The sequence below is a fragment of the Schistocerca piceifrons genome, chromosome 3, assembly GCF_021461385.2.
Source record: "Schistocerca piceifrons isolate TAMUIC-IGC-003096 chromosome 3, iqSchPice1.1, whole genome shotgun sequence".
NCBI classification, from domain to species: Eukaryota; Metazoa; Arthropoda; class Insecta; order Orthoptera; family Acrididae; genus Schistocerca; species Schistocerca piceifrons.
In genome coordinates, this window is record NC_060140.1 from 746,747,797 (window position 1) to 746,774,623 (window position 26,827).

The 26,827-nt window shown below is 38.0% G+C and overlaps 1 protein-coding gene across 1 annotated transcript in view; it reads right to left on the reverse strand.

The window, feature by feature from the left end:
- The window catches only part of LOC124788048 (sodium/iodide cotransporter), a 333,961-nt gene that overhangs the window by 22,215 nt on the left and 284,919 nt on the right, over positions 1 to 26,827 (reverse strand). The window contains exons 5-9 of the mRNA XM_047255115.1: positions 22,550 to 22,683; positions 15,345 to 15,533; positions 9,020 to 9,177; positions 8,750 to 8,890; positions 8,319 to 8,537 (exon numbers count right to left, since the gene is read on the reverse strand). Coding sequence (XP_047111071.1) covers positions 8,319 to 8,537; positions 8,750 to 8,890; positions 9,020 to 9,177; positions 15,345 to 15,533; positions 22,550 to 22,683 — 841 coding nt within the window. The remainder of the gene's footprint in view (positions 1 to 8,318; positions 8,538 to 8,749; positions 8,891 to 9,019; positions 9,178 to 15,344; positions 15,534 to 22,549; positions 22,684 to 26,827) is intronic.

Genomic DNA, 26,827 nt, shown 5'->3' on the forward strand with positions numbered 1-26,827 from the left:
ATCGCAGTGCATTTCCTTGCTAACTGCCACTTGGACCTGTTGAAGGCATGGACAGCTGGGTGAGAAAGTGTGTTAAAGCTCATTGAAAAAGTTAAAATGCTAGTAAAAAATACTAAACATTGAGCAAGTGAAATTTAACTTCTTTGCTACCCATGAGGATTAATATTTTGTTTGCAAAATGATATGCATCTTTAAATGTAATCTTAGCTTAAAAATGAGATAACTTATGATGAAGATGCCTAATTTTTTGTTAAAAGTATAACTTGCAGAGTTTTATGCAAATATACAATACACTGTATGTGAATATTTTGTATAGGGATTTCTGTATGGCCAGTTCACATAAGTATAAATTGGAAAAAAAGTATGTTCTGTAGTTTTGATTAGATTTCATATGTAAAATTTTTGTGTGTGTAGATTTTAAACCTAATGTCTGGTGTCACTTGTGGTCATTGAATTGTCCAGTTAGTTATTTGCAATATATATCTGGTCAATCCAATGAGGGAGTGATGTGATGAAGCAAGCTGGGATAATTTTAATTCCCCTCTTGTTTAGCCATCTGCCTCCTTAAATTCATTTTTTCATGTTTAACTAATCACTATTAACATACATGAATATAATCTGCATTTTCATAAAATAGAAAGATTGGCCCTCTGTTTTAAAGTGTTTAACATCAGATCTAATTTTGTACTTAGTTTTATGTATGTAATTGATTTTCTAATTGATTTCAACTATGCCTAGTTAGTATCTTTGGTTATAGGGTGAAATCAGTAATTGTTTCGTAGTTCAAATTCTATTGTTGACAGATAAACAAATATAAACATTGTTCTAATTATAAACATTTGATGGAACAAATACTAGTAATCTTAAAGTATCTATTTGGCTCTATTTGAAAACATGTTAGCAAAGCCAGCCCTTAACTAATTCCAAAGTAATTAACAGTTTTGTCAAAAGTATTGTTTTCATAACGATATTTGTTAATTTCATCAATTAAACAAATAATTTGTCCTAACATTTGTAGTAGAAGAAACTGTTAAAAAGAACCAATTTTTTGATGTAGTCAGTTAATTTAATGAGTTAAGCTTTAACTGTAATTTCTTGAAATTAAACTTTAAACAATGTGTAATTTCAGTACCTACTATTGTGATGACAAATAAGCGCCCAAATTTTGGTCACGAGATAGTCAGTCCACAGCCGAGTTTCATACAAGTAACCTGTGCTAGTTAGAATGACAACAATTCTTCAACTTAACTGTGAAATAAGTGTTGCACCAATAGGCTGTGCATTAAAGGAATGACAGTGACTGGTCAATTTATTTGAAGGACTGTGAACTATGTGGTTATGTTTTTACTGCTCATAGATGTTCAACAGAAAACTATTGTAGCAGTATGTGGAGGTTTATGAAAAGTTTAAGCAATAACGCACTGGCCATACATATATAACTGTGTATTATTGGGAGGCTGTGCAAAGTGAAAATGTGTACCTGTCGGCTACAGTATTTACAGTAGTCAGTGTCCGAATTACAAACCCCATTTTTCAGCCAATGTAGCAAAGCAGTATGTCGACACTGAGGACAACAAATGAAGAGATAAATAAAATCAGGTGAAACTGCTACAGAGGCAACTGACGTTAAAGATGAATACCCTTTGCAGATATCATGTAATGATTCTAATGTATCTTCAGCATGAAGTAAAAGTTAGTATAAAACATCACAATTGCACAGTGTTGCAGAGCAAAGTATTAGGTATTGTGTCACGCTACATACAACAGCTGTCATTACAAAAGCTACATAGTGGATGCTTGATTAATTACTGAAGGAGACAGGAGACTAGTGGTTGATCATAATAAAGTAAAAAGAGCCCAAAAGAGTCTTGAATCACTTGATGAAGAATTTCATGGTCAATGCAGGACAAGAAAGACTGAATGTTATCTTCTTTGATGGAAGCCAAGATTTCACTGAAATCTGTTATGAGCAGGTAATTCAAGTTACCAGTTTCCAAGTATTGTGAAAGAAGAACATTACACAGTTTGCAGTCATCCAGGTGGAATGTATTTTTGCCATTTTACTCAAGAGAAAGACTTAATGAAAAGGAAATATGCTGAAGTTATTGCTGATTGGGAAAGAGAAGTCAAGCACTGTGTTGAGACAAAGCTTAATTGTAAACTAACCTGGTAGGTTTGTGCTCTTCATACCAATGAGTATCTATGAGCCACTTGATCAAACAGCTGGATGGGAAAACTTTGTCTAACAGCAAGTGGAGTGCTTGATAGTGCAACAGAACTTGTCATCCATCCCTCAGTTCTCACAATTTTCTTTCCAGAGTGTCTGGTTCCAATGAGTGACTCTGTTGTCAAAGATCTGTAGGGCCTATGGTTACAGGATAACTCAGGCTACAAGGACAGGTGCAGTTCTGACTGATATTGCAGTACCAGAAATTGGTTCTGCAAGCCACTCTCAGTGGTTAACAACTGCAAATAGGATTTATCATGTATGACTTTGAAAACATGACCTTAAAGGCAACAACTTGAAAACATTACAAGTGCTTGTGGAATACACTGTTGCTGTTCACTATCCCTGCTGTTTTACAATCAAATCAAAATTCTCTCGGATGGAAGGACTCTGCCATATTCTTTACAAACTGAAGCTCCTAAAATCCCAGAAGAAGGCAGTAGCAGATATTGTTTTCTGACAATCCAATGTTCATCGTGGTTCACATTTAGTGAAATGGTGCTTCAGACACTTTTATGCATGGAAGACCAAGAAGAAAGGAAAGCAGGGACACTGAAGACAACTGAATTGAGGAATGAAGATGATGATATAGCAGGAGCCCTATTTGATTGCCCTAGGAAGACATCTGCAGTAAATCTATGTGCAATTTCACTTTTGGAACTGACAGGCTAGTCTGAATAAGTATATCAGCCTTCACATTTTTGTAAACTCAAAACATCAGAAACTTGGAAGCTTGTTCAAGAGCCAATGCAAGTTCAAATGTAGCAATGTCATGACAGTCCATGGAGAGGTAGGTGAAACAAGGGACAGAGACTCCTGATAAATAAGAATCATACATTATATGCCAGGAAGCACACAGAAGAATGATTTATAGGAATGAATCAAAGCAAGAGTACATCTATATTGTTAATTGAAGTTTTTTTCATTCACATGATGTGTTTTCAGTGTTTGATAATAGAGGCAAAATAAAAAAGTTGTTTGAGTTCAATAAACCACTTTTTGAGCAAATTTTTCTTTTGTTTGTCTTAATTTATACCCTTTTGTTGGAAATATACATATATATTATAATAATTGAACTATGCCAACAAAATAATCTAAAAATAATGTCTACATCTTTGAGAAAAAAACCTAGAAAACAAAAGACCTGGAGGTCCCCCATACAAGAGATCGGCGAATATCAGATTGACCACATTGCCATCTCCTATTTCGTACAGAAAGAGATCCATGATGTCCAAGTCCGCAGAGGGGCGAACATTGACTCAGACCACTACTTAACACGCATTAAAGTGAAATTCACCCCAAAAAAATTCTATCCGAAGAAAACACACATGATGAAATTTGACACACGAACAATCAAAGAAACCAATCTGAAGGAGGAGTGGGAAAAGGAACCAGCTGACTCTTGGGAAACATTTCGAACAAAAATTACAAAGAAGGCAAAAGAACTGATCCCATTGAAAAAGAACACAAAACACCCCTGGTGGGACTCTGGATGTGAAAAAGCGCTGGAAGAAAGAAAGAAAGCCTTTCTGAAGTATAACAGCAAAAAATCCCCAGAAAATCTAGATCACTTCCACAACACCAGAAGACAAGTGGCAAAAACAATCAGACAAGTCAAGAGGAAGTACCTCAAGGAACAGTGTGAGTCTATTGAAGAAAATTTCCGTAACTATAATGTACAAGACTTCTATAAGACCTTTGCTGGGAGAATCAATGGATATGGCTCACGAAATCTATGTTTCAGAAAACCAGATGGAAAACTAGCACTCACAAATCGGGAAAATTGTGAGGAGCTGGCAAGATACTTTTCCGGACTCCTCAATTGCCCTGAACCTTCTTCAAGATTCCCTCAAGAAACTGCTATCTACACAAATCCAGAATCCCCACCACCTACACTAGAGGAGATCCAAAGACATATTTGTAGACTGAAAAACAACAAGGGATCTGGAGAAGATAATATCACTGCAGAACTACTTAAAAATCTTGGACCAAATTCCCTCAAAGAACTCACTCAAATCATCACAGACATTTGGCAGACAGAAAAACTACCAGAAGATTGGAAATGCGCCCTAATTCATCCGCTGCATAAAAAGGGAGACATGGCAGATATAAACAACTATCGAGGAATCTCCCTTCTCCAAGTCACTTATAAAATCCTCTCAGCTTGTCTTCTTCAACGAACACAAGAACAACTCGAACACAGTATTGGTGAATACCAAGCTGGCTTTCGCCCTCACCGATCCTGTGCAGAACAAATTTTCAATTTGAAGACAACACTAAAATACAAAGCAGTCAGAAACAGTCCGATCATTTGTTCCTTTGTTGATTTCGCAAAGGCTTATGATTCAATCGATAGGCAATCTCTCTTTATTATCCTTGAGGAGCTAGGACTCGATCCGAAAACCCTAAACCTTATCAAAGAAACGCTCACAAACACAACTTCTAAGATAAAATTCCTGGGTGAAATATCAGAGCCCTTCCTGATCAAAACCGGCGTCAGACAAGGTGACGGCTTGTCTCCACTCCTCTTCAACCTTATCTTAGACAAAGTCATCCGAGAATGGGAAAAAGAACTGAAGAATCAAAATTACTGGAAGCCTATACAACTAGGAAGATCTAAAGATGGTATTAAAATTTCATGCTTGGCATTTGCAGATGACGTGGCCATTCTAGCAGAAAATGAGACCACAGCAATTAAACAGATAGACATTCTCAAAGAATGCGCCGAAAAAGTTGGGCTACAAATTTCCTTCCAAAAAACCAAATTCAACTGCTCAAAATTTGAAACTCAAAAACTGACTACAAAATATGGACAAATTGAGAGGGCTCCATTCTTTAAATACTTAGGCGAGGTCCTAGAATCCACAGGGGGAGAGAAAACTGCACAAAAAGTTCGACTGCAAAAACTGAAAAGAGCATACTGGAAAACCCACAACATCTACAATAAAAAGTGTCTCTCCATTCACTCAAAAATACGACACTACAATACAGTAATCAAGCCCAAAGCACTATATGCCAGCGAAACACTCACACTCCATAGAAAAGGCGACCTGGAAGGCATCCTGAAAGAGGAGCGAAAAATTATCAGAAAGATTCTTGGCCCAAAAAGAACGGAAGATGGATACAGGTTACAGTCTCGGAAAACTACAGAAAAATTATCTAACCTCGCCGCAGACATCCGGAAAAGAAGACTAAAATTTTACGGTCATATCCACAGACTCCCAACACCCAGACTCTCCCACAAAATTTTAATATACATTGAAAAATTGAAAACCATACCCTGGATACAAGAAACCAAAACAGATCTAGCAAATGCACAAATAAATTCTTCAGAAGTTATAAACAGAAATGTATAAAGGCAAAAAATCAATAGTTGGAAAGCACAACCCGAGAATGAAGTTTGCAAGAGACAGGGGACAAAATGGACAGAGGAAGGAAAGAGAATTCATGGGGAAAGAATGAGAGAAGTTTGGAGAATTAAAAAATTGAATCGGAAAAGCTTTGCGTGATCCGTATGGGTCCAATCACACATAATAATAATAATAAAGTGCAAATTCACCAAGCTAAATATTTACCAATAAAGAAAAACCTTTTAAATTTGAATATTTCACATCAAAAGGCACATTTTTGGACCCCCTCATTCACAAAAATCACGAAATTTTTGTCCTCTAAAATGACAAGCCCTAACGTACAGATTATTGAAGTCCACATTCGAAGCTCTTTGTAACATTTTAGAGGATTATGAAGAAATAATTTGGTAGTAGACACTCAGGATCAAGGAAGTCACAACACATCTCAAAATTTTCAACATGAAAGTGGTCATTATTTGTTTTAGATATTCAAGCTGGTAAAGTTATTTTGTTTCTTCACTATTGGTGGAAGCAAAACACATAATAGATTTCCAGAGACTGTTCATTATTAAGTCACAAGTTCACGGGCTGTTTTGCACGTTTCAACATCACTTCTGACTGTACAACCGAACTGAAGTCTGTGAATCTCTAACAAAATAATGACAGCTTTCTAAGGTGTTGGTTTTCTTTTGTCACCACAAGTGTCTAGTACCAAATCATTTTTCTCAGAGTTTTCCACAGTGCCATGAAAAGCTATGATTAAGTTGCTATTCAGAAAGAAGGAGTGATGGACATTGCAGTATGGATGATGCCATGTGGTGAAGAAAACCATGTACCATGGAAACTATGGACCAGTGTCAAAACTTTTTGCTGTTGGATCATGTTTCAGTATTAAGGGAAATAATGGGATACTTGTTTTAAAAAAGACATGGGCAATTTCCTTCCCCTAAGTGAGCTTGTGCTCCATCTCTAATGACATCATGATGGGATGTTAAATCTTTATCTTCCTTTATTCTTTTCTCCTTCTGAGAATTGCAAGAACACTGAAACTTATTGAAAAATACTATGAAGCACCACCAGAACATTTTCTGCCATTATTTTGAGACTAAGATTTAACCATGGATGCTATAATAAATATTTTTTCTGCAGAGTAATGCCAAATTGTTCTGTATGTAAATCATGTCTAATTTTGTTCTAAAAAAATTATAACTGCAAACAGTAAATACAGAATGGCATATGAACTCAAACTGTGACCATCAACTCGATCAAAGATATAATTCACTTCCAGAGATGTGTAAGCATTGAGTGCAATATATACATTCAAGTAGCACATGGTCAAAGTAGAGAGTATATAAAATGCAGACTGGCAATAACAAGAAGAACATTTCTGAAAAAGAGGAATTTGTTAGTATGTAATATAAATTTAAGTGTTAGAAAGTCTTTTCTGAAGGTATTTGTCTGGAGTGTAGCCTTGTATAGAAGTGAAAAGTGGATGATATGCAAATAAGCATTTCAGCAAGAAGAGAATAGTAATAACTGAAATGTAGTGCTACAGAAGAATGCTGAAGATTAGATGAGTAGACAGAATAACTGATGAGGAGATACTGAATCTAATTGGGAAAAGAACAAACTTATGGCACAGCTTGACTAAAAGAAAGGTTTGGTTTGAAGGACACATTTGAGGCACCAAGGAATGGTCGGTTAGGTGATGGAGGGAAGAGAGTATATGGGGAGAGGGCAGTAAATTGTAGACAGAGACCTAGACATTCACATTAAGCAGGGTCAATTGGACGTAGGTTTCAGTTAGACTAGTGTGGAGAGCTGCATCAGACCAGAGATAATTAGTAACATTTGTAAAGAATGAAACTGGTTGCATGGACATGATTGCCTACAGCAAATAACAAAAGAAACATTAAAAAATTATACTAAAGCACCTAAGGAGTGTGTTAAAGCCATCATGAGTATAATGCCACCTTCCTCACTTCTTACTTAGTTACTTTGATCCAGAAGCTGCAGTGTTGGACCTGACTATTATAAGTAGCACAATACCAATTAACTCATCTTTTTCTAGTGATTCAATAACTTATAGAAACTTCTGGCTGATTGTGTTGTCTGATTTTTTGTTCATTTTAATTTGAGAACAAACTGGCACACTCTTTCTATTGGTTGTGGTAATATCTGAGAAAGGACTGAACATTCCATGTTGTTTCCATGTTAATGAAGTGAATTACAGAAGTGTTATGAGTCAATTGTAATCTGCACATGAAAAACAGAAAGTCTGGCACAAATCTTCATTTGTCCAGAGTCATGTCACATTCAATGCCATCACATTTCACTCAGGAAATATGTTCATGGAGCACTTAAATATCTCCTGAGATGTTTACTGTTATTATAACTGTAATATTTAAGACTGTTTTCTCCACCATCCTAAAAATTTACATAGCCGATTATTGGGTCTTGTTGGAAAATCTTTGCCTCTCAGTCAGGTTGTTGAAAAAACACACACACACACACACACACACACACACACACACACACTTACTCACTCACTCACTCACTCACTCACTCTCTCTCTCTCTCTCTCTCCCCCCCCCCCCCCCCTTCCCCCCACACTACTATAATTTGGCAGCTGAATCTAATCATCTCACTAATTGAGGAACAGAGAGAAATGCATATAATTCAAAATAAATGTGTGAAACATTTGCTAATTTAAAGTACTATTGTTATTTATAGAAGTATACCTCAGAGCGCCATTGAAGAGAGATCCCATGACAAGTCCCAGAAATCCAGGCAAAAACGAAAACTTGTCCTCCACAAAGAATGGCACTATTTCATCTATCTTGCTGATGTAGCCCAAAGAGAGTGGGTCACAGTTAACATAATTGGCGAAAATGACCATGCCAACTACCCAAGACAAACTAAACAATACTGTGATGACAGGTATGTTTGTCATGAGTGTTCTAAAAAGAAAACAACATTTAATTATTAACTAATTCATGGTATGCTTTAGGATAAGCTATTCTGTTCACAATATTAAAACTGTGGTATTAAGCAAACATAAATGATTATCAGACTCTCATTATAATATTTGCATATCAATAATGCTATGAATTTATGTCATTAACTGTAAGAATCTTAAATTTAAAAAGATTCTATTGTTTCAAGAACTTACTTAGTAACTTCACGAACGGATCCCATACTGATATATCTTTGCACAAAATTTTGTTGGCAGCCAAATATTGACAGTGACATGAAAAGTTGACCGAACACAGCTGATAGTGTTGCAACACGGATTGTAGGGTCAAGATCAAAGCTGTAAATGAGAATGAGTTTGAAGATACCATGATTTTTAAAAAATAGAAGAGTTATAGTAGTTATTTGACTGCAATTTTTCACTTTAACAGTATGCGCATTACATACTGCAGGAATATATCAAACTTACTCAAAAAACTGCAATCTTCCTTGTTCACTTGGTATCTTGAATACGTCTGCTACACCTCCTGGTACATCTAGTGCTCCCTTAATTATTATAGTCACACTGCATGCAATAGTCACCAAGCCTTGAATCATATCAACATGTATTGCAGATTTTAGTCCACCCTGAAAAAAATGACCGGTTAGTGTATTAAAGTAAATTGTCAATACAGAAAACCAATGTGACAAAGAACAAATAAACATCAGACATATGTCAATGACTTTCACAAAAAAATTTCTACATAAATTTCATTCACTACTTAGGATAGGGATCTTTGAGCTTAAGTTGCAGAATATTAATCTGTTATGATTGCTGTATTCAGAGATCTCCACATTCTGTTTCATACATCCAATATAGAACTATAAATGAAAGCACAAATCTCTGATCACACACTGGGAAGTGTGGGGAAGAAACATTCAGCTCATAAAATTTGGTATCAATACTAAGTTTGAAAATTTGTAGTGGCAAGAATGTCAGGCATTGCTCAAAACTAGTGTTACAGACTAAACTCCAAATGATATCATAAGCATTTACCTCGTTCTAAATGCACAAATAACCATTGCCACTGTCATTTATACTAAAAAATTATTGTAATTTCTGAATCATGAGTACTATTGTAAAATCTGGTGTTTGAAACTAGTAATTCTAATGACTGTGTGGGTCACAAGCTGTAGGTAGATTTAGAAACTGTATGAGAACAAATGTTAACTAGAGCAGTTGATCGGCACATAATCAAGACTGAAAACAATGCTAAGCTTTCAAACAGTCTTTCTTCAGAACTAATACAGATCCGTTTTACATAATGTTATTGTCATGCGTGACTACTTTACAGCAAGGCTGCAGCATGTTGTTTTGGATGGATAGTCATTGATAGAAGTGAAAACTGCTTCAGGCATGCCCTTGAGAAATGTATTTGCTGTTCATGATGTATATTAAAGATGAAGCAGCCAATATTAATAGTAACTTTATATGCAAACATTTTAGGATAGGATTTACTGTGACTGTTATTGATACTGAATGAAACAACAAGTTTACTGTTCAGTCACTGTTTGTTTATATCCACAACAAATTTCAAAGTTATAAACGTCCATCTGTTAATATGACATGTATGTGTTGTGTTACAACTTTGTGGTAACCTGTGCCACTGCCTATTAGAGAAACAAAACACTACTTCAGAACATAGTTCTGGGGAAAGTTTTGACTAAATGTAAATATAAAGTGAAAGTAATTGAAAGTATTTTGTTTTAGTTGTTTTATTTTCATGTTTACAGTTATATTTCATTTTGAGTCAAAAATCTCCCCAAACCTATGTTCTGAAATAGTGTTTTGTTTCTCAATTAGACTGTGCCACAGATTGCCCCAAAGTCATAACACAACATGCAGATGTCATATTAACACATATAAATCAAATTGATGATGGAAGTTTGAACATTTGAATTGCATTATGGATATAAATAAACAGTGAATGGTAACAGAAAACTTGTTGTTTCATCCAATATTAACAGTAACCTCAGACTTTTTTCAGATGATGAATTTATTTGCTGCAAAAATATCTAAGCAGGTCTCGATAAGATTTGAATGTGATGCAGATGTTGGCAGCATACAGAAATCCAAAATTATGCACTTCACAAAATCCAGAAAAATAGTATCCTATGTCTACAATATCAATGAGATACCTCATATGTGTACATGGGTGTAAATACTTTTGGATTGGAGTTGCTGATAGGCACAGGCAATTTCAAGCTAAAGTAAAACACACACACACACACACACACACACCTACCAACCTATGCCCCTATACGGTGTGGATTGGACAAACACTGCCAATGCTGCATTTCAGCAGGTGGAGCAGGTTGTGGTGGGGATTGTGTTGGGTAGGGTGCATGGAGGGAGAGAGAGGTTGGAGGCAGGGAGAGAGATTGGGGATGAGAGGCTAGTTACTCAGAGGGACAGAGCCAGTTTGCAGGCTCTCCTTGCAGCACGGTCTTTGTTCTCATAATTGTCTTGGCCTCAATCTCCAGTAACCCATTGTCCCCACACCCTAAACTCAATAGTTTCCACTTCCTCTTTCCTGTCACCCATCCCAATCCACATCCCCACATCACCTTCAGCATGCTCTGCTCCCCACTGGCTCAGACAACAGTGCATCACGTGCCTAGCCAGTGCACCTGCCATCCCTTTCTCCTGTATTTCTAGCTGGCAGTCTGGCTGTCTCCCTCTGAGCCACTGGCCACACAACCCCAAAACCTCTCCCTGCATCCTGGCTCTCTTTTCTCCCTCTACCCACCCCACTTGACACAACCCCAACCGCAACCTAGTCCACATGCCTAAATGCAGCACTGCCACTGTTCGTCCAGCCTCTACCACACAGGGGCAAAGGTGTGTGTGTGCGTGTGTGTGTGTGTGTGTGTGTGTGTGTGTGTGTGTGTGTGTGTGTGTGTTCAAATGGTTCAAATGGCTCTGAGCACTATGGGACTTAACTTCTGAGGTCATCAGTCCCCTAGAACTTAGAACTACTTAAACCTAGCTAACCTAAGGGCATCACTCACATCCATGCCCGAGGCAGGATTCGAACCAAACTGTAGCGCCTAGAACCGCTTGGCCACTCCGGCTGGCCAAGTGTGTGTGTGTGTGTGTGTGTGTGTGTGTGTGTGTGTGTGTGTGTGCGCGCGCGCGCGCGCGCGCACTCGTGTTTAGCTTGAAAAAGGATTATTCCAAAAGCTGCTAAGTTTTCTTTCTTTCTGTGTATGCCTGTCGACAACTCAATGCTTCTGCTTTTGAATGAGTTGTCTCCTTTAATTAAAAATATTTACATTCTGCCATCACTTTCCTACAACATGGGCACCTGGGTGAATCACTTTGTGTGGATATAAAATAGAGTGATCACATAGGCTCTGTCATGTGTAGAACAGGTGGCAGACCTCATTTCATTACCAGGATGCTGGGAAAATGCCATCAGTCCAGTAAAGAGATTGCTTACAAAGCACTTACGCATCCCATCTTAGAATATTGCCCATATGTGCAGGACTCATACCAAGCAGAACTAACAGAAGATACTGAATGTTTATAAAGAAGGGCAGTATGAATGATCACAGATTTTGTTTGACACACAGGAGAGCATCTTGGGACTGCTAAAAAACCTGAAGTAGTACATTCTTTAAGACTGGAGCCAATTATCCTGGAGAAACCTGCTTAAAAATGTTCAAGAACCAGTACTAGTCACAAATCTAAAGATAACTGCGGTTCCCTACATGTGACTCCTGCAGGGATCATGAAGACGAGATTATACTAATTGCACAAGTATCTGAGCATTCTTTATTCCCACACTCCATAAGCAATTGTTTTATAATGTTACAGAGTTCAATTTAAGTGAGAGAGAGAGAGAGAGAGAGAGAGAGAGAGAGAGAGAGAGAGATTGAGGTGCATGTGCATTAGGATTGTATGTAATTCAGAGAAGCTGATATTGGGAGTGAGGTAGGAGTGTGGAATCCATATAGGATGAACTGTAAAGCAGCCATTGAATTTGAGCTGATTTATCACATACCTGTTTTTATGGGTGCTGTACCATAGACAGGGTAGGATATAGTTGTGACAGGACTGAAATAGGATTTACTGGATGGATGCACATGGGTATTACACATTTGATAATTGGTATGGAATAGGGGTGTCTAAATTGCAGACCAAGACATTTACTAGATTGTGGGGTTGGTGGAATACCACTTTTGGAGTATAGGATAAGATTGTGAGTAGGCTATTTCATTTCTGGGCGTGATGATTGGACATTGATTCCTGGTAAAGGATATGGTTCATTTATTCCAGTTTCCTGGGGACAGTTGGAGAATTTGGGGCATGTGTGGAAATGATATAAGAGATCTGTCTAGGTTTGAAGGATTGTAACTGTCTATGAATGTCTTAGTAAAACCTTCAACACACGAAGCAAGAAATTGTTCATGACTGCATATGTGATATCCACAGGTGACTAGGCTATATGTAGAAAAGTAGTTACGTGTTAGGGTGTAATTTCCATCTCTAATGATCATGATGTCAACAGGATACTAAACTGTAACTTTCCTCCTTCCTTCTTTCAGGATGTAATTTATCAGGTGTATAAGGAATGAGGTAGCAGGTTTTAGGTTTTAGGATGCTGGGAGAGGTGGAATTTACCAGTGGCAAGGGCATGAGCATAAAGGCTATTGTTATGAAAAGAGGTCGTATCAAAAGTGATGAATTGGAATCATGGTTTAATGGAATGTTGATAGTTTAGAGACAGTTTGCGTCCTTGATGTGGGAATGGACAATGAGTTGGAGACATTGGTTAACCAAGGCCAAGATTCCTTCCTCATCCCCAGATTCAGTCATAATTGGCTGGTCAAGGGCCTACTCTCCTCCTCCCATTTCCTTCACTGGAAACACTTATTTGTCACCAGCCTCTCAGACCAAAACCAACCAATAGCCAATATTGAACCTTCTTCTCCTATTTCATATGTCTGTCCACTTGTGAGCGTCCCTCATTCCCATCCAACCACTCACTGGTTACCTTCCTGAAATTCCTTACCACCAAATTAGTCTCACCCTCATTTGCTAAGTCCATGCCCAAAAACATGAGCATATTGTTTGAGAAAAGAACAGCTATCAATAGGTTTGTATAGACCCTGAATTGATTATCCTCCTTGCAGACAAAGGCTCCAGCACTGCCACAAAGACATAAATCATATCACAAATGAGATCCATCAGAGATGTGTAATGAGTTAGATTATACATGAAATGGCATACACAGCCACTGTGGGCTGTTTTTGTAATGCTTATTAATGGCCACTTATGACCATTCTTAATCTACTCACATTTATAACTATGGGAATTACTTGTATGAAGGTGTGCTGAAAAGTAACACTTCCAAAAATGTTTTTTGTTAAAACTCTTAAAGATTTTTCATTAAAACAAATGTTTCTAACATTCTACATCCTTATTCTTCATGTCTACATATCTGCAGCCCTGTGCCATTACAGAGAGCTTCAAATTGTAGCATGTAACATGGTGGTGTGTAATGTAACTTTGCTGATTTGTGAGAAACAAAGTACTGTAATTGAGCTTCAAATTTAAGAGTTTGTCTACACACTGAACATCTTCTCCTTCAGCAGGACAATGCAGACCATAAACAAGCACTTTGACATCTGGAACAATCTGATGCCTTGGGTTCACTGTCATCGATCACCCTCCACACAAGCCCGGCTTGGGCCCTTCTGATTTTCATCTGTTTCCAAAATCAAGAACATCTTTGAAGATTTCACTTTCATAGTGATGAAGTGGTGCAAGCAGAGGAGAGGTTGTGGTTCTATCAACAAAGTTAAACATTCTGCAGTAGCAGTATCAACAAAATGGTCCCTCATTGGGAGAAATGTGTTCATCACCAGGGTGACAATGATGAGAAATAAATATGTAGACATGAAGAAAACTGATGTAGAATAGCATTTGTTTTATTTAAAGAGCTTCCACGTTCTTCCAAAGAAATTCAGAGGCATTTATTTTCAGCACAAAGGTAGTGCTCCTCCACTTACACAACTCGTCTGTTATTTTTATCTAATAATCCATTCTAAGCATAACAGTGTTCTAGGTTTGTTTGGTTTCTGGGTTTTATGGAGAAAGCTTTGGGAGATGCAGCAGATGAAAGAGGTCAGCAAGTCAAGGTCTGGATGGTACAAGGGATTGAATGGGGCATTACTTGGGAGGGGTAGGATATGTCCTGTTGGGTAATGGCATTCAAAGAACATAGTAAGAACACAGTAGAATGGATAAATTTTGGAGGTGGGATATGAAGTGGTCTTCTAGTTGTTGGAGAAGAAAGGTAAGAAGGAAGAAAGGACATCTAGAGTTGGATTACGATTTGAACCACCATCCTCCTAAACACAAGTCCAGTGTAGTTGCTGGAGACCAAGAACTTCAAATTAGGAGATAGGGTGTAAAACATAGGGATCTGTTCACTATACAACATGTCAGTTGTATGGTAAATGATTAATTCTACTGCTTTCAATATTGTATCACACTATGGCTTTTGAAGTATTATACTGAAATGAGTTTTATGAAATTTTTAGCTTCAGGTACGAAATTTTTCTAGCATAGAATTGTGGAAGAAGTCATTGACATTATTCTTGTTCACCTTTACAGTACCACAATCTTAAAAAGACAAAACTTTTAGATTCGAAGGAAGAAATTGAAATTTTGTACTAAGAATTTCAGAGCAATTAAATCATGCTACATAAAGATGCAGAGAACACATAGTTTTTTGTAAACTCACCAATAATGTGAATACCACACTGATTGTTGTTATAGAAATTATAGATGCCCAATATGGCATCCCCACTACAGTTTTCAGTGCAACACATGGCGTGAACACTGTAACTCCCATGTTTAGGACACCACGGATCAGATAGGTCAGACTTGCCAAGCGGCGGACTAGTTTTGATTTAAATCTGAGATCCAGGTACTGTAAATAATAAATTACTATGTGAGACACAGTAAGTGGATTATAAACTATATAATTATATTTAATTTTATCTTGAAGTATTTATGAGGAAATGTTTAGTCACCATGTTATTCATCAAATAAATTTCAGCTTCTGGAAAAAGAATTTTTTTCCTCTTAAATCACATTATAACAAGAACTGCCACTTCAAGTGAATCAAATGAGCAGAGAAGAAAATAGGTCTATGATTATGGATTTTTGTACAATAATCTGGCAAAATGAAGATACACTTGACAGAATAAAAATGGCCAGAGCTGGAATACAGACATAGATAAAATAGTTGTTAATGTGAGGTGGAGTCAAAAACAGTAAGTAATTTCTTGATATCACAGTCATTAGTATAATGCCATCATGGCTTAATGACAATCTACAGTCTGGAAAGCAAATGAGTTATAGCAGAATTCAGTTCATATCTCATTTATGTCAATTTTTATGAGTTACTGCAGTAATCAGATTAATGATCAGAACAAACAAACAGTCATTAACATTTCTGTTCTGTCAAGTCCACAGCATGTGGTTTATTTATCAGTTAGTATAATTGATTATCTATATTCTGTGAGGAAAGAAGTCTATGAATTGGTTTACATATACATTTTCTGCTAACTCTTCCCAGCTAACTAATGTGACATTCCAAAGGCTGTGGCAGTTTTTTGGCATGAGGTTAGACCAGTTATCCATATGGTTCATTTCTTTTTTGCCAAAACATTTCCAATAGCCTGAATTATGGTACAGGAGGAGGCTATCTCTGTAAATCATCTTTGCATCATTTCTGAGATGTGTACTGTGAAATGGTCTTGCTGTAAACAGATTCAGTCATAGGATATAGGCGTCACATTGATTCAATCATAAAATTACTTGTAATATACATTGGGCAACAATAAGTTTATCATCTTTTCTGAGTACTCCAAATCCACTTGAGCATATCCAGTCCCAAACTGTTACAGACATATTGCTACTGCAACATGACGTACAGATAAATTCTGGGACAAAATGAACACATTGCAACCTATATACTCATACTGGATCTTCATTTGCTGAGAAAAAGACTAATCTATCAGAAAATATTATGTTTTTCCAAACTCAGTTGATACTGTTACTAGCAAATGCTAATTGCTAGACTCAATCTTCATCATAGTGCCTCTCCTTGACAGAAGCTTGTATTCTTTATAGTAAAGCTTCTGAAAACCAGCACCAAACTGTCAATCAACCTGGGAAATGCAGCAGTATGGTTCAAATGGACCACTTTTAAAAAAGATTTTTGCTATTATGTATTTACAAGTTCATTATCCTGTGCTTATGTTGTTACATGCCAAATTATAGTTCCCAGGTTCCTCCTGGATTCTCCAGTATCTCAATATCATCTTATCAGTTGTTGTGCAGTGTCCTCATTAACACCATACCCTTCCCTGGCCTTCCGTTGTGTCAAACTCTTTCCTCCAGAAGAGAAGTGCTAAGGTGATTCTAAAATTAAGCTGATTAACTTAGTCTCTCTGTATGTGTCCATATAGAACTACTAGTGAAAACAAAACCAGATAGTGCAACACAAAATATTCTAATAATGGTAATGGACATTTGTATCAATCTAAACAGTTCCAGTGGTATTTCATTATAAATACATTATTTTTTGTAATTTTTGTTAATTAGTTATATGAAGTCTTTTCTTCTTCATATATTTTGCAGAAGTCAAGAGTGGCATGTCAGGGTCACCCCACATCATTAAAATAGTGGCAGAAGATGCCACAACTGAGTTTCTCAATTGTTGCAAGTATTATTATCTCTGTCACCAAAAGTTTTCTTCTTCTATCTAACACAGTGTTGAAAACAGTCTAGGAAATTAACAGGTCAATGTAAAAACCGTCAGAATTAGTTATTTCAACCAATAACTATCGTGAAAATAAATGTGACTACATTTAGAATTTTAAGTCCAAAACTTTACACAAGCAGCCAACAATATAGGATGTGGCACTCTGAAAAGCAGATTTTCTGTAAATCAAGCAGTCCATTGTTGCATGCATTATTGGTGTTGTGTCTAGTGGTGTGCAACAGAAATGTATGCAAAAATAGCAATTATGTATCAAAATATTTTCACAACAGTGTTAACCATGGCTGTCCCTCTTGGACCACCTCATTCTCCAGAGATCTCAAAAGACATTCCTGTCACCAACAATATGTTTTCACATTGCAAAAACTGTATTTGGTCTACTGTATCTACAAATACTACTACTCATCACCTTTCTGAGTACAGGAAACTTTCTTGATTTCCTATTAATTTCCCATGGAGAATGTCTCTGATAAATTGAGTGAATATCATGCAGTGCACGTATAATTGAAACACAGAGAAACCATCTACTTTTGAGATCTGTGATAGGATTAATGGGGAACTTAAGCAAACTGAAAATAGTACGATAGGCATTTATCACAGTTTTATCCGGAGTTGTCTATAGTTGAAACTACCAGGTGCAAAGGGATGTGAAAAGTTGCGAGTTGCTAACTGCAATGCTGTAATATTTCTTTGCAGAGATGGCAAAGACTGTGATATGCTAACTACTCGAGTGAGACATTAATGGAGAACACTGAAGTATGCAATATTCCATTGTGATTAAAAATCAAATAAATTAAATACCTATCAATATTAGCTTACTGTGAATACTTATTTTATCATAAGAAAAATCTCTGTAAATTAGCTTGGCTGAAATATCACAGAGCAACAGGCCTAAAAAGGTAGCTCCGTCTTATTGAAGCAACATGTCAGGACTATGGTGAAAATGTGGAGATGAGAGAAGATGCATGAAGGAACCCAATTAACAAAATTGTGCAATATTGTGCAGCAATCAGTCAAAGTGCATAATCACAAAAATGTGACCTTTAAGTTGGTACGGATAAGAGCAGGCGTGTCACTATGTACTTTCCACACTTTATATCTGAATGTACTCCTGGATAAGCTAAACATTGACCATTCAGCTACAAGGACCACTGATGAGATATTTGCTCTTTGGTTACTATGCTCCATAAATGAAGATAATGGAAGACGGGAAGTCTAGAGGTCTGTGACTGTGGAGTGCTTATGCAAAAATTGTATGCCTTGATCTCATATTTTATCTTCAAATGAGTAACACATTTCAGGAGAATGCCATCATCAGATTGATTTTACGACAAAAAAGGACTAAACACAGGATACATGCTATTTCATGTGTTGCTAGAAAGATGTGCTCACTAACTGATGAAAGAAAAATATGGATGATTTTGCTACCACCAGTATGTCCTTATATGCAGCATGATCATGTACTATTTGGTGTAATACAATGTATTGCTTCTGTGGAATCTTACCCCACGGTAAGGTAATAGTAACAGCTAGAAATGACACAGGGCTGATTAGAATGCTCTCTATTTGCCATATGGCATTAATACAAAAGCTTGTCAAAATGCTTGGCATCCATGGAGTGAACTGAGCCCACTTTCTGAACAGAAAACCTCTCTCGTGTCATGGCATATAGGTGGTACCCCTAGAGGTGGGGTGGGGGCAGTGGAGGTAGCCATAAAGGGAATGACTGTAGATGTCCGATGCTGGGCCAGGGCTAGTGTGAACCCTCAGTGAAAAGGGAGCATCACGATCCACTAGATTAGAGTTGTCCTGATGTGGTGTCCTAGGGGCTGTTAGGCTGTTATACAGAGGAAACCCTTAGATGATAGGTGTCATGAAATGGTGTCCAGGTCCAGGTGATTAGGTAGGTTGTAAATGTATGAGAATTAATGGGCAATGAATCCTGTTTTGGTTTGTCGCATGGCATGACCCCCCCCCCCCCCCCCTTGATCACCACCTATTTGTCAAATAGTTTTACATGTAGAACTGACAGAAACTCTTAGTCACTGAGATATAATTCAAAGACACCATCCATGGTATCTGGCTCTGTAGCTGTGGGCAAGACTGTGCGGGTCAGAGCAAATGATACATCATCGTTCGAAGTGTTGTTCCGTATGGTCCACACTGGCTTGAGCCAATTTATTGAGACTGTCTTAGGCTTGCCATCAGGCAAGATGTCAATTTTGTGAACTTTGTAATTGAGAAACTTGTTTGGTGGCTGGAGTACCAGCTGAACAGTATCATCATGAAGTATGATGAAATCACTGGCAGTTAGTGCCTAGTGGATGAAGGTCCACAAAGTGTTATGCAGCTGTGGAGGGGACACCTGAAGGTGTGCTATTTGCTGTTTGATGTCAATCATGCCTGATGCACAAAGTCTGTCAGTTGAGCAAGTGCTTTACTGCATAAGACCTCCACCTAGGAGACACCATGGTCATCCTTGTGCCTTGCACACAGAGAAAACTCCCAACAGTACCCCAAAAATGGCCTTGGTCCATTGATCCAAAAGGCACTTAAGGGTAGCTTTCAAAGTATATGCCAGCATTTGATGAGGCCATTGCTTTTCAGGTGCTATGCATAGGTACGGTACTGACAAAAACTGCAGTGGTTGTATAGTTTGTTGAATAATGCTGATTCAAACTGCTGACCTCAATCAGCGATTATAAAGGCAGGGCAACCAAAATTGAAGATTGGCAAAAACCCTGGCCTTTCAGGTATAATAGCTCTATGGGGTTTGATCTCCATCCGCAGCATGTCACATCTGATGACCGGGAGTATGTATGCCAGGAATGGCACTTGATGCTGAAGATAGACCAGGAGGTGAGGTACTCATGTTAGAAGCCATGTGAATGACGAAACAGTGTTAATTAATGCAGTGAAAGATATAAAGCCTGCTACTGTGTGGCGTGAAAGATGTTTTTTTTGACACGACATGGAATAAGGCAACTTCAGTTAGCTTTGTGACCTGGTGTGCTTATTGCAAACCACCTGTCACTTTAGCGTAGCCACACGGCAAGCAACAGTTATGCAAGGTGTCACCAAATTGCATGTGAAACCAGCAAATCCATCTCCTTACGGGCATGTCAGTGTGCAAGGTGTGGTTGCTAGTTATGGAGTTGTTTGTTGTGGTCACAAGAAGCTCACCATCCCATGTGGCAGAGTTTATGTCACATTCAGCAAGAGTCAGATGAGCTCAGTCTGGCTCAGCTGTAATGAGGCAGAAGGCAAGACAAGAATGCCATAAGCTATGTTTGGAGGATTATTTATACATTGTCAGTGTTGCAAAATAGTAAAGATTCTTTCTGCCAATGTGAACTTGCAGTCCAGTGGTCCACATTCATGTAAAATCATCACAAGTTGAACTTGAGATAGGAGTTTGACAACCCAGACGGTCCAGAGCGTGTAGTCTGGTGTCAGTTTGAAATCCACTAATATGTACAACCAGCACCAAATCTGTGAAGGTGTCCTGTCCTGAAGGTATTTTTCATAAAGAACTGTTGTAACTGTTGCTCTGGCATCCAGGAGGGGCATCAGAAAAGAGTAGATTTCATTGTGAAAGATTTATTATCAGATAGGGGCAAAAGAATAATGCCACTGATCACATCTGCATGTTCACTGAGGTCACTGAGTAATGTGACAAATTTGGCACTGTCACTTGATATATCATATGTAGTGACGATACTCTCAACAACTGTGAGCCAGACAGTGAGTTGATCTGGGCAAAATGACAGCAATTTAGGTTAAGCACTATAGTGGATGAGGGTGTCATCAGCGAATGGTCATGCCAACGACCAAGTCAAAATCCGGAATTGTACAGCAGATGAGTGCTCACCATCTGTAGTTCAGCCAGTCATAGGAGTCACAGTAATGTCTGAAAATTGTCCATCAGGCTGGGCCACATGTTGTGGTGAGAATGGTTTAAATGAGTTTGAATGTGTTGTGGCAGATGCATCAACAGTTCACTCAGAAATGTGTCTCTTCAAGCAGATGATGCACAGCATTTATCTGGCCTGATTTCAGAGTAGAGTCTGGAACAAAATCACCTAATAAAGTGTCTGTAGGATTACATTGTTCAGTATCATTTTCCACTACCGTAGCACTGTACTGATGAAAGTCATGCTTGATTTTGATGAATATGGCTCATTGTGGAGTCGATTGAAAAACACTGCACACTTACATATGTAAATTGCTGTCCTGCATTGAGAACTGCATTGTATGCCAATTCCATAATGGTTGCATTGTCAACATGTAGTATCCAAATCCAGAGATGTTGGAGCATGAAGATGATTCTTAAGCGGTTGTCATGGGTCACCAGTATGGAATCTTACTTGCGGACAAGATAAGGGTGATAGTAATGACACAGTGCTGGTTAGAACATTCTTTATTGACTATATGGCATGAATACAAAAGCATGCCACACTGCTTGGCAGCCATAGAGTAAACTTAGTCTACCTTGCAAAGAAATGGTTGGTGAGGACACAGTCGATGGTCAGAGAGGTTTGTCTGTCAAGGTATCCTCATAATTTTTTTAAAGTTTTTTGTGTGTATCTTTCATATCAACATACTGTATTTTTCTTTCATCAATTAGTGAGAACATCTGCCTTCTAGTAATAAGTGTATGCTGTGTTCATTTCTTTTATGTCTTATAACAGATCTGATGATGGCAGTCTGCTGAAGCACATTATCCATTTGAAGAAATAAAGTGCAATCTAGATGGACTATTTTTGTATAACTACAAATGAAGGTAATATCAATGTGTTCTTTTCAGAGAAAAGATGATTATCTTCTTGGAATAGCTCTAGAATACTAACAGGGCAAATCTCACGTTATTTCTGGAGTAATATTTCCTCTTTAAAATTTTTGCAATGTAAAAGGAAAAATCTGACACTCTCTTTTTCATTTGTGTCATGTCTTTACAGGATTTTAACTCTGTCTGTGACTGTCAATGGGCAATTTTTATGATGTGAATGGTACATTGTATACAATGTGCCAGATGTGAGGAACTCTCAACAAAACAAATTAGCCTTGTAACTTAAAAAAAAGATGAATTCTTAATTTTTTGAGCAGCATGAGTAATATGAGCACTATGAGTAATTTAAATGAGAAAATAAACAAACCTGATAGACTGATGTGATTCCAAGGTTAAAGTAGACAGGAACAAACACAAAACAAACTATTGGGTATGCAGCTATTATACCATACAGTGTTTCCCACATAGCACTTCCTCTGTAATAAAGCTCAGATGGATAACCTGAAAAGCATAGATAAAAGTCAAACCAAAAATTCATATAAAATATACCATAAGGTGGCAACCATATAGATTGAACACTGAGTAAGCCATCAGAAAATAAAGTCAACTCATATTCCTCATATCGGAGTGTTATCCTAGTTGTGAGAACTGGTGTGATAAAACCTAAGCAAATAATTTAATTTTAAGAATCACATTTTCACATTTTTGAGGCCACTGTTTGGCTCTATGGTATAAAATGTGCATTGACTTAATAATTAATGACTATTTCCATGTTTATTCAGTGGCGCTTGACCTTGAGGCAGTTGGCTTGAGGGAAGGAATATTCTTTACTGAAATTATCCTGGGAAGATGTGCTGACAACAGCATTTTACCAACATGTATGTTTCTCATGAAAAGAACTTTCACTCAGCTGTGAAGCAAGAGCTGAAATTATCATTCTGGAAAGGTACAAACTGTGAGAGGCAACATATTACTGTCCGAGCTAAGTGAACTACTTCACAACTTAAATCTAAACTGAGCTCCCCATCCAAGCTGTGAAGACCCATCATGCAGATGTGTTACAGAGGTGTATGTGGTCAACACACCACTCTCTCAGCTGTTTTTCAGACTTAGCAGACCATTGAGCAGCTACTATTTGATCAAATAATCCCTGAATGGCTGAGTGTACCCTGTGCCAATCCTCCCACCAAGGAAACATTCTTGGCCATACTGAGAATCAAACCCAGGTCTTCTGCATGGCAGCCATCTACGCTGATCTCTCAGCCACAGAGGCTGACCTAACTTCAGTCTGCCAGAGTGAAATTCCCATCTTTCAGTATGATCACTACTGAAATGAATAGGGCTTGTTGCCTACAGAATAAATGTAATGTGGTTTGAAACCGAATCCAGCACTAAGTTTCAATTTATTAGGAAGGTTCATGGAATATTGACAATTGTCTTCTTTTTGTATGTTGTTGTTGTTGTTGTGGTCTTCAGTCCTGAGACTGGTTTGATGCAGCTCTCCATGCTACTCTATCCTGTGCAAGCTTCTTCATCTCCCAGTACCTACTGCAACTTACATCCTTCCGAATCTGCTTAGTGTATTCATCTCTTGGTCTCCCTCTACGATTTTTACCCTCCACGCTGCCCTCCAATGCTAAATTTGTGATCCCTTGATGCCTCAAAACATGTCCTACCAACCGATCCCTTCTTCTAGTCAAGTTGTGCCACAAACTTCTCTTCCCCAATCCTATTCAATACCTCCTCATTAGTTATGTGATCTACCCACCTTATCTTCAGCATTCTTCTGTAGCACCACATTTCGAAAGCTTCTATTCTCTTCTTGTCCATACTAGTTATTGTCCACGTTTCACTTCCATACATGGCTACACTCCATACAAATACTTTCAGAAATGACTTCCTGACACTTAAATCTATTCTCGATGTTAACAAATTTCTCTTCTTCAGAAACGATTTCCTTGCCATTGCCAGTCTACATTTTATATCCTCTCTACTTCGACCATCATCAGTTATTTTACTTTCTAAATAGCAAAACTCCTTTACTACTTTAAGTGTCTCATTTCCTAATCTAATTCCCTCAGTATCACCCGATTTAATTTGACTACATTCCATTATCCTCGTTTTGCTTTTGTTGATGTTCATCTTATATCCTCCTTTCAAGACACTGTCCATTCCATTCAACTGCTCTTCCAAGTCCTTTGCTGTCTCTGACAGAATTACAATGTCATCGGCGAACCTCAAAGTTTTTACTTCTTCTCCATGAATTTTAATACCTACTCCGAATTTTTCTTTTGTTTCCTTTACTGCTTGCTCAATATACAGATTGAATAACATCGGGGAGAGGCTACAACCCTGTCTCACTCCTTTCTCAACCACTGCTTCCCTTTCATGCCCCTTGACTCTTATAACTGCCATCTGGTTTCTGTACAAATTGTAAATAGCCTTTTGCTCCCTGTATTTTACCCCTGACACCTTTAGAATGTGAAAGAGAGTATTCCAGTCAACATTGTCAAAAGCTTTCGCTAAGTCTACAAATGCTAGAAACATAGGTTTGCCTTTTCTTAAGCTTTCTTCTAAGATAAGGCGTAAGGTTAGTCATTTCTACGGAATCCAAACTGATCTTCCCCGAGGTCCGCTTCTACCAGTTTTTCCATTCGTCTGTAAAGAATTCGCGTTAGTATTTTGCAGCTGTGACTTATTAAACTGATAGTTCGGTAATTTTCACATCTGTCAACACCTGCTTTCTTTGGGATTGGAATTATTATATTCTTCTTGAAGTCTGAGGGTATTTCACCTGTCTCATACATCTTGCTCACCAGATGGAAGAGTTTTGTCAGGACTGGCTCTCCCAAGGCCGTCAGTAGTTCTAATGGAATGTTGTCTACTCCCAGGGCCTTGTTTTGACTCAGGTCTTTCAGTGCTCTGTCAAACTCTTCACACAGTATCGTATCTCCCGTTTCATCTTCATCTACATCCTCTTCCATTTCCATAATATTGTCCTCAAGTACATCGCCCTTGTATAAACCCTCTATATACTCCTTCCACCTTTCTGCCTTCCCTTCTTTGCTTAGAACTGGGTTGCCATCTGAGCTCTTGATATTCATACAAGTGGTTCTCTTCTCTCCAAAGGTCTCTTTAATTTTCTTGTAAGCAGTATCTATCTTACCCCTAGTGAGACAAGCCTCTATATCCTTACATTTGTCCTCTAGCCATCCCTGCTTAGCCATTTTGCACTTCCTGTGGATCTCATTTTTGAGACGTTTGTATTTCTTTTTGCCTGCTTCATTTACTGCATTTTTATATTTTCTCCTTTCATCAATTAAATTCAATATTTCTTCTGTTACCCAAGGATTTCTATTAGCCCTCGTCTTTTTACCTACTTGATTGTCTGCTGCTTTCACTACTTCATCCCTCAGAGCTACCCATTCTCCTTCTACTGTATTTCTTTCCCCCATTCCTGTCAGTTGTTCCCTTATGCTCTCCCTGAAACTCTCTACAACCTCTCGTGCTTTCAGTTTATCCAGGTCTCATCTCCTTAAATTCCCACCTTTTTGCAGTTTCTTCAGTTTCAATCTGCAGTTCATAACCAAGAGATTGTGGTCAGAATCCATATCTGCCCCTGGAAATGTCTTACAATTTAAAACCTGGTTCCTAAATCTCTGTCTTACCATTACATAATCTATCTGATACCTTTTAGTATCTCCAGGATTCTTCCAGGTATACAACCTTCTTTTATGATTCTTGAACCAAGTGTTAGCTATGATTAAGTTATGCTCTGTGCAAAATTCTACAAGGCGGCTTCCTCTTTCATTTCTTCCCCCCAATCCATATTCACCTACTATGTTTCCTTCTCTCCCTTTTCCTATTGACGAATTCCAGTCACCGATGACTATTAAATTTTCGTCTCCCTTCACTACCTGAATAATTTCTTTTATCTCGTCATACATTTCATCAATTTCTTCATCATCTGCAGAGCTAGTTGGCATATAAACTTGTACTACTGTAGCAGGCATGGGCTTTGTGTCTATCTTGGCCACAATAATGCGTTCACTATGCTGTTTGTAGTAGCTAACCCGCAATCCTATTTTTTTATTCATTATTAAACCTACTCCTGCATTACCTCTATTTGATTTTGTATTTATAACCCTGTAATCACCTGACCAAAAGTCTTGTTCCTCCTGCCACTGAACTTCAATAATTCCCACTATATCTAACTTTAACCTATCCATTTCCCCTTTTAAATTTTCTAACCTACCTGCCCAATTAAGGGATCTGACATTCCACGCTCTGATCCGTAGAACGCCAGTTTTCTTTCTCCTGATAACGATGTCCTCTTGAGTAGTCCCCGCCCGGAGATCTGAATGGGGGACTATTTTACCTCCGGAATATTTTACCCAAGAGGACACCATCATCATTTAATCATACAGTAAAGCTGCATGTCCTCGGGAAAAATTACGGCCGTTCACAGTACCAGCACAGCAAGACCATTTTGGTTAATGTTACAAGGCCAGATCAGTCAATCATCCAGACTGTTGTCCCTGCAACTACTGAAAAGGCTGCTGCCCCTCTTCAGGAACCACATGTTTGTCTGGCCTCTCAACAGATATCCCTCCATTGTGGTTGCACCTACGGTACAGCCATCTGT